The 13037-nt window shown below is 37.3% G+C and overlaps 1 protein-coding gene across 1 annotated transcript in view; it reads left to right on the plus strand.

The window, feature by feature from the left end:
* Positions 1-345: 345 nt before the first annotated feature.
* The window catches only part of LOC123752753 (ankyrin-1), a 193772-nt gene continuing 181080 nt past the window's right edge, over positions 346-13037 (plus strand). Inside the window, exon 1 of the mRNA XM_069304666.1 lies at positions 346-420. Within this exon, the coding sequence (XP_069160767.1) occupies positions 346-420 (75 nt within the window). The remainder of the gene's footprint in view (positions 421-13037) is intronic.

Raw genomic sequence — 13037 nt, forward strand, 5'->3', positions numbered from 1 at the left:
TGAAATCAACCTCACTGAGGACCAAATCAACCTACTAAATCTGGGTATAAACTGTCTTGTTATGTCCAGACCAAGCGAGATGGCCCGGAAAGTGGAGTTGGAGATCCTGCTGGACGACATATTCGACCTCGAGACGCATAAGAAGGTTACCACTAAAGACTCCTTGCAAGCACAACTTATCGCAGAAGGAGGAAAGATTCGAGGCAACTACAGAAGCACCCATACTGTCCCCTGAGCTCAAAGCCGCAGCTAAGAGCCTTCGTGAGAACAAGGAGATAGTCGTCAGGAGAGGTGACAAGTCGCCAATATACGTCATTCTTGAAGACGAATGTTCATCTGGCAAAAATGAACCTCATACTCGCTGACCAAACTAATTTCCAAAGGGTAACGAAGGACACTACAGATGAATTGAAAACAAAGGTAAACAGATTGATCAAAACTGTGAACACCAAGAAATCCGGACTCCACCTGCTGAAGGTTATTGGAGAATACAAACCTGGGTATGCGTATAAAAATATAAAGACCCACAAGCCTGGAAACCCACTTCGCCCAATCATCAGCCAGATACCCACACCCACGTAGAGACTGGCGAAGCAACTCAATGGCTTGCTGACTCCTTATGTACCTTGTGCTTTCAGCCTGAAGTCTTCAAAGGAATTTGTTGACTTACTGCGAGGAACAAGGGCCACAGGAATAAGAGCCTCGTTGGACATAGACTCACTGTTTACCAATGTACGGGTGGATGAAACAATCGGGATGATAGCGGACAGAGTGTATCGTGATCTGGCTTGTACCCCTCTTGACATACCAGAAAACATTCTAAGGAAACTACTCCAAGCTTGTACTAAAGAAGCACTCTTCTTGAGCCCAGATGGGCACATGTATAAGCAAGTAGATAGGGTCGACATGGGTTTTTCCCTAGGTGTCCTGTTTGCAAACTTCTACATGGGCACCATCGAACAGAAGGTCTTAGTTGACATGGACTTGAAACCTGCCATATACTGCAGGTATGTTGACGACATTTTTACACAGATGTCAGACGTCTGCAGGATCTGAAGGAGGCATTCGAGCGGAACTCTGTTTTGAGTTTAACTTACGAGATGGAGAAGGATGGGAAGCTGCCCTCTCTAGATGTAACAGTCATGGAGAGGGGTGGAGGCTTCCACACTGCAGCCTGCACTAAGGAAACAAACATAAGAATATGCCTCAATGCCAATAGTGACTGCCCAGACAGGTACAAGAGGAGTGTTGTCAATGCTTATGTCGACCGTGCTCTCAGCCACAGCTCAGGATGGAAGCAAGTCGATGAAGAACTCTGTAGGGTAAGGCAGGTCCTAGTCAACAACGGCTTCTCTAATGGTTTTGTTGAAGACATCATAAGAAGAAAGGTAAAAGGCCATGCAACCTCTGAAGAGTCAACTAACACAACACATGTAGACTATTTTACTGGAACTTCTTCTCGACAGCACATAAAACGAAGGAAACGGTCCTGAAAGATATTGTTGATAGGAATGTTATCCCTACAGACAAAAAAACAGAAAATACTATTGACGATTTACAATAAAACCAAAAAAACGGCCAACCTACTCATGAAAAACTCTCCAGACACAAAGCAGAATGCCTTGAAAGAGATCAACGTCGCCTATGCCTTCAAATGCCCATTTGGGGACTGTAAGCCCCAAAGAACTCAGTATATAGGCAAGACAACAGCGTCTCTTTCCAGGCGATTAACAATGCATATGCAACAGGGCTCCATAAAGGTACACATAATCTCCTCTCACAACCAGACCATCACCAAAGAAGTCTTAACAAACAACACAGAAATCATCAATAGGTACAGCGATAGCAGGCGGCTCGACATCTGCGAGGCACTACACATCAAAAAGTTAACACCAGCAATCAACAGCCAATTAATGCACAACTATATTCTACCCACTTCAAAACTCCGAACCAATATAGAAGCATCAAGAGGAAGTATGGGCCAATAGGCCCTCTGCAGTTACTTCCATTCTTATGCTCTCATATCCAACTTATACCCATTATTTCGTGTTCTGTCTTGTATTTGCCACAAGTTTGTTCACCTCATCCAAAACTGTTGCCCCATATCACCTCACACAAATGCGAGTATATGTAAGACGGATAAGCTGTTTAGTGTTAGAATTTGTAAGACTCTGTTTAATGTTTTCAGGTTACAGTTGTGTGTGTAAACTAAAGTTTTTGAAAATGTAATAAGTTATTATGAAACGCGTTCAAGCGTTGCATCAGACTAGAAATAAAAATTAATTTTGGAGAATTGATTTTTCAATTACCATCGACAGTAAAAAGGAACAAGAAATACTGAGAAAATTCGTGTTAGAATTATTAATCTCACTTTTCGGGTCATATATAACAACATATGTTTACAAGAAAGACTGCTACCAAAATATACTAATATATATACTATATGTATATATATATATATATATATATATATATATATATATATATATATATATATATATATATATATATATATATATATATATATATATATATATATATATATATATATATATATATATATATATATATATATATATGTATCATCTTACAGTAGCCAAAAACTAAGTGAGTATGACCGGTTACTGAAATCAATGCTAGAAAAAGCCCTTAACCTCTCTCTTGATGACCTACAGTGGAAACAAGCCTCTCTTTCCGTAAGACTTGGGGGCCTCGGAGTTCGAACAGCAACGCAAATCGCTGTTCCAGCCTTCCTGTCCTCCTTATCAGCATCCGACGACCTTGTGAAGGAAATTCTACCTGCCCACTTACATCAGCTGGCAGGTGTACATGATCCCAATTTTACACGCTGTGCCACAGAGTGGGCCTCTCGTGCAGGCCAATCACCTCAACCAACATCCCCAAAAGCCCACAAGCAATCCAACTGGGATGGCCCCATTGTTGACCAAGTTGCTGCAGAGTGCCTGGGTGCTGCAACAACACAACACGACATTGCTCACCTCACAGCAGTAGCAGCCCCACATTCAGGGGATTTCCTGTTAGCAACCCCAATGTCGGCAACTGGCACGCGTCTCACACCACACGCCCTCCGAATTGCTGTGGCCCTTCGCCTTGCTGCCCCAATCCACACCAGATATAGGTGTATTTGCGGCGAGGTGGTGGCTGACAGGTACGGCCACCATGGCCTACTCTGCCAAAGCACAGGGGGATGGCACTCGAGGCACAGTGAAGTTAACGACATCATCAAGAGGAGCTGGATCTCACCACAGCTGGATGCCCAGCTGAAAGAGAGCCCCGTTACCTAACGCCCCGTAACTCTGATGCTCTTATTGGTCGCCCGGATGGTATCACAGTGAACCCCTGGAAGAATGGCAAGCAGTTAGTATGGGACTACACGTGCGTATCAACCCTGGCTAACACGTACATTAACCTCAGTGTTGCACAACCAGGTGGCGCTGCCACCCACAGGGAAGCCGCCAAATCCCGTAAGTATAGAGAACTGGATCACCACTACAATTTTGTCCCCATTGCTTCTGAGACACTCGGCGCCTGGGGTAAAAGTGCTACCAGTTTTTTGAAGGAACTGGGTTCTAGGCTCATCGAAACAACAAGGGACCCTAGAGCTGCCAGGTTTCTTTTCCAGCGCCTCAGCGTGGCGATACAGAGGGGAAATGCGCACTGCATCCAGGGTTCCTGCCCGCCATCTGAGGAGCTGGAGGAACTCGACAACCTATGATAACCATCTTTGTAACCTATATGTAACTCCTTTTTTGTAACAAGGTTCAAATAAAGCAAATATATATGTGTACATACAAAAGAATGGGGGTGGTAGGAGAAGATAATATTAGTGTTCAGTGAGAGATCACAAGGTCTCCTCTGAATACTTTTTATTTTCTTCTCCGAGGCTATGGGTCCCCACATTGGCACCAGAGGTGGTACCCTCACAAATTTAAAATATATATATATATATATATATATATATATATATATATATATATATATATATATATATATATATATATATATATATATATATATATATATATATATATATATATATATATATATATATATATATATATATATATATATATATATATATATATATATATATGACAATGTCAGACCACGGAGGAAAAATGAAACAGTGTTATTAATCACGTGTTTATTTTCGTGATATACACACATATATATATATGTATATATATATATATATATATATATATATATATATATATATATATATATATATATATATATATATATATGTCGTACCTAGTAGCCAGAACTCACTTCTCAGCCTACTATGCAAGGCCCGATTTGCCTAGTAAGCCAAGTTTTCATGAATTAATGTTTTTTCGTCTACCTAACCTACCTAACCTAACCTAACCTAGCTTTTTCTGGCTACCTAACCTAACCTTACCTGTATATATAGGTTAGGTTAGGTTAGGTAGGGTTGGTTAGGTTCGGTCATATATCTACGTTAATTTTAACTCCAATAAAAGAAAATTGACCTCATACATAGGGAAATGGGTAGCTTTATCATTTCATGAGAAAAAAATTATAGTAAATATATTAATTCAGGAAAACTTGGCTTATTAGGCAAATCGGGCCTTGAATAGTAGGCTGAGAAGTGAGTTCTGGCTACTAGGTACGACATATATATATATATATATATATATATATGTCGTACCTAGTAGCCAGAACGTCGTACTCGGCCTGCTATGCATGGCCCGATTTGCCTAATAAGCCAAGTTTTCCTGAATTAATATATTTTCTCTAATTTTTTTCTTATGAAATGATAATGCTACCCATTTCATTACATATGAGGTCAATTTTTTTTTATTGGAGTTAAAATTAACGTAGATATTTGACCGAACCTAACCGACCCTACCTAACCTAACCTAACCTATCTTTATAGATTAGGTTAGGTTAGGTAGCCGAAAAAGTTAGGTTAGGTTAGGTTAGGTAGGTTAGGTTGTCGAAAAACAATTAATTCATGAAAACTTGGCTTATTAGGCAAATTGGGCCTTGCATAGTAGGCTGAGAAGTGCGTTCTGGCTACTAGGTACGACATATATATATATATATATATATATATATATATATATATATATATATATATATATATATATATATATATATATATATATATATATATATATATATATATATATATATATATATATATATATATATATATATATATATATATATATATATATATATATATATATATATATATATATATATATATATATATATATATATATATATATATATATATATATATATATATATATATATATATATATATATATATATATATATATATATATATATATATATTATTAAATATGACCGAAAAAGTAAGATTAATAATTCTAACACGAATTTTCTCAATCTTTCGTACATTACGCTTCACTGTTGGAGGTAAATCAAAAATCACTTCTCCAAAATTCATTTTTATTTCTAGTCTGACGCGACACGGGCGCGTTTCGTAAAACTTATTACATTTTCAAAGACTTTAGTTCACAAATACACAACTGAATCGTATCTCCGATTTTATATCTACATTTGAGTGAGGTGGGAGGGGTGATGTGGCATTAACACAAGACAGAACAAGAGGGGATATTAATAGGGTATTAAAAGTATCAACACAAGACAGAACACAAACAATGGGTATTGAATAGAAGTGTTTGTAGAAAGCCTATTGGTCCATATTTCTTGATGCTTCTATATTGGAGCGGAGTCTTGAGGTGGGTAGAATATAGTTGTGCAATAATTGGCTGTTGATTGCTGGTGTTGACTTCTTGATGTGTAGTGCCTCGCAAACGTCAAGCCGCCTGCTATCGCTGTATCTATCGATGATTTCTGTGTTGTTTACTAGGATTTCTCTGGCGATGGTTTGGTTATGGGAAGAGATTATATGTTCCTTAATGGAGCCCTGTTGCTTATGCATCGTTAAACGCCTAGAAAGAGATGTTGTTGTCTTGCCTATATACTGGGTTTTTTGGAGCTTACAGTCCCCAAGTGGGCATTTGAAGGCATAGACGACGTTAGTCTCTTTTAAAGCGTTCTGTTTTGTGTCTGGAGAGTTTCTCATGAGTAGGCTGGCCGTTTTTCTGGTTTTATAGTAAATCGTCAGTTGTATCCTCTGATTTTTGTCTGTAGGGATAACATTTCTATTAACAATATCTTTCGGGACCCTTTCCTCCGTTTTATGAGCTGTGGAAAAGAAGTTCCTGTAAAATAGTCTAATAGGGGGTATAGGTGTTGTATTAGTTGTCTCTTCAGAGGTTGCATGGCTTTTCACTTTCCTTCTTATGATGTCTTCGATGAAACCATTGGAGAAGCCGTTATTGACTAGGACCTGCCTTACCCTACAGAGTTCTTCGTCGACTTGCTTCCATCCTGAGCTGTGGCTGAGAGCACGGTCGACGTATGCGTTAACAACACTCCTCTTGTACCTGTCAGGGCAGTCGCTGTTGGCATTTAGGCACATTCCTATGTTTGTTTCCTTAGCGTAGACTGCAGTGTGGAAACCTCCGCCCTTTTCCATGACTGTTACATCTAGAAAAGGCAGCTTCCCATCCTTTTCCGTCTCGTAAGTGAAACGCAGCACGGAACTCTGCTCAAATGCCTCCTTCAGCTCCTGCAGATGTCTGACATCAGGTACCTGTGTAAAAATGTCGTCAACATACCTGCAGTATATGGCCGGTTTCAAGTTCATGTCGACTAAGACTTTTTGCTCGATGGTACCCATGTAGAAGTTTGCAAACAGGACACCTAGGGGAGAACCCATGGCGACCCCATCTACTTGCTTATACATGTGCCCATCCGGGCTCAAGAAGGGTGCCTCTTTAGTACAAGCTTGGAGTAGTTTCCTCAGAATACTTTCTGGCATGTCAAGAGGAGTACAGGCTGGATCACGATACACTCTGTCGGCTATCATTCCGATTGTCTCGTCCACAGGTACGTTGGTAAACAGCGATTCTACGTCCAACGAGGCTCTTATCCCTGTGGCCCGTGTGCCCCGCAGTAAGTCCACAAATTCCTTTGGAGACTTCAGGCTGAAGGCGCAAGGAACATAAGGAGTCAGCAGGCCGTTGAGTCGCTTCGCCAGTCTGTACGTGGGTGTGGGTATCTGGCTAATGATTGGCCGAAGTGGGTTTCCAGGCTTGTGTGTCTTGACATTTCCATACGCATATCCAGGTTTATATTCCCCAATGATCTTTGGCAGGTGGAGTCCGGATTTCTTGGCGTTCACAGTTTCGATCAGTTTGTTGACCTTTGCTTTTAATTCGGCTGTAGTGTCCTTCGTTACCCTTTGGAACTTAGTTTGGTCAGAGAGTATGATGCTCATTTTCGCCAGATATTCGTCTTTTTTAAGAATGACATATATTGGCGACTTGTCACCTCTCCTGACAACTATCTCCTTCTTCTCACGAAGGCTTTTAGCTGCCGCTTTAAGCTCGGGGGACAGTATGGTGCTTCTGTAGTTGCCTCGATTCTTTCCTCCTTCTGCAATAAGTTCTGCTTGTAAGGTATCTTTGGTAGTGACCTTCTTTTGTGTCTCGAGGTCGAATATGTCGAGACAATCGGAATGATAGCCGACAGAGTGTATCGTGATCCAGCCTGTACTCCTCTTGACATGCCAGAAAGTATTCTGAGGAAACTACTCCAAGCTTGTACTAAAGAGGCACCCTTCTTGAGCCCGGATGGGCACATGTATAAGCAAGTAGATGGGGTCGCCATGGGTTCTCCCCTAGGTGTCCTGTTTGCAAACTTCTACATGGGTACCATCGAGCAAAAAGTCTTAGTCGACATGAACTTGAAACCGGCCATATACTGCAGGTATGTTGACGACATTTTTACACAGGTACCTGATGTCAGACACCTGCAGGAGCTGAAGGAGGCATTTGAGCAGAGTTCCGTGCTGCGTTTCACTTACGAGACGGAAAAGGATGGGAAGCTGCCCTTTCTAGATGTAACAGTCATGGAAAACGGCGGAGGTTTCCACACTGCAGTCTACACTAAGGAAACAAACATAGGAATGTGCCTAAATGCCAACAGCGACTGCCCTGACAGGTACAAGAGGAGTGTTGTTAACGCATACGTCGACCGTGCTCTCAGCCACAGCTCAGAATGGAAGCAAGTCGACGAAGAACTCTGTAGGGTAAGGCAGGTCCTAGTCAATAACGGCTTCTCCAATGGTTTCATCGAAGACATCATAAGAAGGAAAGTGAAAAGCCATGCAACCTCTGAAGAGACAACTAACACAACACCTATACCCCCTATTAGACTATTTTACAGGAACTTCTTTTCCACAGCTCATAAAACGGAGGAAAGGGTCCTGAAAGATATTGTTAATAGAAATGTTATCCCTACAGACAAAAATCAGAGGATACAACTGACGATTTACTATAAAACCAGAAAAACGGCCAGCCTACTCATGAGAAACTCTCCAGACACAAAACAGAACGCTTTAAAAGAGACTAACGTCGTCTATGCCTTCAAATGCCCACTTGGGGACTGTAAGCTCCAAAAAACCCAGTATATAGGCAAGACAACAACATCTCTTTCTAGGCGTTTAACGATGCATAAGCAACAGGGCTCCATTAAGGAACATATAATCTCTTCCCATAACCAAACCATCGCCAGAGAAATCCTAGTAAACAACACAGAAATCATCGATAGATACAGCGATAGCAGGCGGCTTGACGTTTGCGAGGCACTACACATCAAGAAGTCAACACCAGCAATCAACAGCCAATTATTGCACAACTATATTCTACCCACCTCAAGACTCCGCTCCAATATAGAAGCATCAAGAAATATGGACCAATAGGCTTTCTACAAACACTTCTATTCAATACCCATTGTTTGTGTTCTGTCTTGTGTTGATACTTTTAATACCCTATTAATATCCCCTCTTGTTCTGTCTTGTATTAATGCCACATCACCCCTCCCACCTCACTCAAATGTAGATATAAAATCGGAGATACGATTCAGTTGTGTATTTGTGAACTAAAGTCTTTGAAAATGTAATAAGTTTTACGAAACGCGCCCGTGTCGCGTCAGACTAGAAATAAAAATGAATTTTGGAGAAGTGATTTTTGATTTACCTCCAACAGTGAAGCGTAATGTACGAAAGATTGAGAAAATTCGTGTTAGAATTATTAATCTTACTTTTTCGGTCATATTTAATAATATATGTCTACAGGAAAGACTGCTACCAAAATATACTAATATATATATATATATATATATATATATATATATATATATATATATATATATATATATATATATATATATATATATATATATATATATATATATATATATATATATATATATATGTCGTACCTAGTAGCCAGAACTCACTTCTCAGCCTTCTAAGCAAGGCCCGATTTGCCTAATAAGCCAAGTTTTCCTGAATTAATATATTTTCTCTAATTTTTTTCTTATGAAATGATAAAGCTACCCATTTCATTATGTATGAGGTCAATTTTTTTTTATTTGAGTTAAAATTAACGTAGATATATGACCGAACCTAACCAACCCTACCTAACCTCACCTAACCTATCTTTATTGGTTAGGTTAGGTTAGGTAGCCGAAAAAGTTAGGTTAGGTTAGGTTAGGTAGGTTAGGTAGACGAAAAACAATTAATTCATGAAAACTTGGCTTATTAGGCAAATCGGGCCTTGCATAGTAGGCTGAGAAGTGCGTTCTGGCTATTAGGTACGACATATATATATATATATATATATATATATATATATATATATATATATATATATATATATATATATATATATATATATTTATATATATATATATATATATATATATATATATATATATATATATATATATATATATATATATATATATATATATATTATATATGTCGTACCTAGTAGCGAAAAGGCACTTTTTGGCCTACTATGCAAGACCCGATTTGCCTAATAGGCCGAGTGATTTTCTTTTTTTCAACAAATTGTTTCCAATTGGTTTATTTGAATTATTATTAATATATTATATTAAGAACATAAATTATTGACTTAGTTATGTTAGTTTAGGTTAGGTTAGGTTAGGTTAGGTTAGGTTAGGTTAGGTTAGGTTAGGTTAGGTTAGGTAGGTTAGGTTAGGTTCGGTCACATATCTATGTTAGTTTTGACTCAAATTATAAATAATTAACTCATACATAGGGAAATGAATAGGTTTATCATTTCGTAAGAATTTTTTTAGAAAAATATATAAATTCAGGAAAACTTGGCTTATTAGGCAAATCGGGCCTTGCACAGTAGGCCGAGAAGTGCGTTCTGGCTTCTAGGTACGACATATATATCTATATAAATAAAAATGGAAATGTTTGTTTGTTCAAAATCGCTAATCTCCTAAAGTTCTTCACCGATTGCTTTGAAATTTTCACACAACGTTCCTTTCGCATCTGAGCGGGTTTTTATATACATACTATATAGATGTCTTGTCCGTGACATGAAAAAACATTCTTTTTTTGAAAAACTATGTTTTTCATGTGTTCTTCCTGAGAGGGAAATCTTCGAAACCTCTTTACCAATTGCTTTGAAATTTTGACACAATGTTGCATTCAAATTGGCGCATGTTTTTATATACCTACTATATACGTGCCTCACCTCTGACAGGAAAAAACATACTTTTTGTGAAAAACAGCACCACCTGTTGGACGCAAGAGCAACACATGCTGTAATCTCTGAAAGTTCTTCAACGATTGCCTTGAAATTTTGACATAACGTTCCATTCGAATACGAGCGTGTTTTTATATTCCTGAATATTTAGGTGCCCCACCTATGACAGGTAAAAACATGTCATTTTTAAAACAGCGCCATCTGTTGCACGTAACAGCAACAGACGCTATTCTAAATATGTTACAATTTCTTTTCAAAGTTTCCAATTGCATTAATACATTAAATTTTCATAGATTTCGATAGTTTTTCATTTTGGTTTAATTATTTTGCGTGACATTGCATTGGAATTATATATATATATATATATATATATATATATATATATATATATATATATATATATATATATATATATATATATATATATATATATATATATATATATATATATATATATATATATATGTCGTACCTAGTAGCCAGAACGCACTTCTCAGCCTACTATGCAAGGCTCGATTTGCCTAATAAGCCAAGTTTTCATGAATTAATATATTTTCTCTAATTTTTTTCTTATGAAATGATAAAGCTACCCATTTCATTATGTATGAGGTAATTTTTTGTTTATTGGAGTTAAAATTAACGTAGATATATGACCGAACCTAACCAACCCTACCTAACCTAACCTAACCTATCTTTATAGGTTAGGTTAGGTTAGGTAGCAGAAAAAGTTAGGTTAGGTTAGGTTAGGTAGGTTAGGTAATCGAAAAAACATTAATTCATGAAAACTTGTCTTACTAGGCAAATCGGGCCTTGTATAGTAGGCTGAGAAGTGTGTTCTGGCTACTAGGTACGACATATATATATATATATATATATATATATATATATATATATATATATATATATATATATATATATATATATATATATATATATATATTTATATATATATATATATATATATATATATATATATATATATATATATATATATATATATATATATACCATATATATATATATATATATATATATATAAATATATATATATATATATATATATATATATATATATATATATATATATATATATATATATATATATATATATATATATATATATGGTCACCATGGCCTACTCTGCCAAAGCACAGGGGGATGGCACTCGAGGCACAGTGAAGTTAACGACATCATCAGGAGGAGCCTCACCACAGCTGGATGCCCAGCTGAAAGAGAGCCCCGTTACCTAACGCCCCGTAACTCTGATGCTCTTATTGGTCGCCCGGATGGTATTACAGTGAACCCCTGGAAGAATGGCAAGCAGTTGGTATGGGACTACACGTGCGTATCAACCCTGGCTAACACGTACATTAACCTCAGTGTTGCACAACCAGGTGGCGCTGCCACCCACAGGGAAGCAGCCAAATCCCGTAAGTATAGAGAACTGGATCACCACTACAATTTTGTCCCCATTGCTTCTGAGACGCTCGGCGCCTGGGGTAAAAGTGCTACCAGTTTTTTGAAGGAACTGGGTTCTAGGCTCATTGAAACAACAAGGGACCCGAGAGCTGCAAGCTTTCTTTTCCAGCGCCTCAGTGTGGCGATACAGAGGGGAAATGCGCACTGCATCCAGGGTTCCTGCCCGCCATCTGAGGAGCTGAAGGAACTCGACAACCTATGACAACCATCTTTGTAACCCATATGTAACTCCTTTTTTGTAACAAAGTTCAAATAAAGTAAATATACATGTGTACATACAAAAGAATGGGGGTGGTAGGAGAAGATAATATAAGGGTTCAGTGAGAGACCACAAGGTCTCCTCTGAATACTTTTTATTTTCTTCTCCGAAGCTATGGGTCCCCACATTGGCACCAGAGGTGGTACCCTCACAAACTTAAAAAAAAAAAAAAAATATATATATATATATATATATATATATATATATATATATATATATATATATATATATATATATATATATATATATAACTAAAAACTCACACCCCAGAAGTGACTCGAACACATACTCCCAGGAGCAATGCAACTGGTATGTACAACTGGTATGTATATTGTCCTGGGGACCATTCAGGCTTGTTCACATATATATATATATATATATATATATATATATATATATATATATATATATATATATATATATATATATATATATATATATATATATATATATATATATATATATATATATATATATATGCCACACCTGTGACAGGTAAAATCATTCTATTTTTTAAGAAACACTACAATCTGTTGCACATAAGAGCAATACACGCTATACTAAATATGTTAAAATTTCATTTCAATGTTTCCAATATCAATAATAAATTACATTTTCATGGA

Source organism: Procambarus clarkii, chromosome 5, assembly GCF_040958095.1.
Source record: "Procambarus clarkii isolate CNS0578487 chromosome 5, FALCON_Pclarkii_2.0, whole genome shotgun sequence".
NCBI classification, from domain to species: Eukaryota; Metazoa; Arthropoda; class Malacostraca; order Decapoda; family Cambaridae; genus Procambarus; species Procambarus clarkii.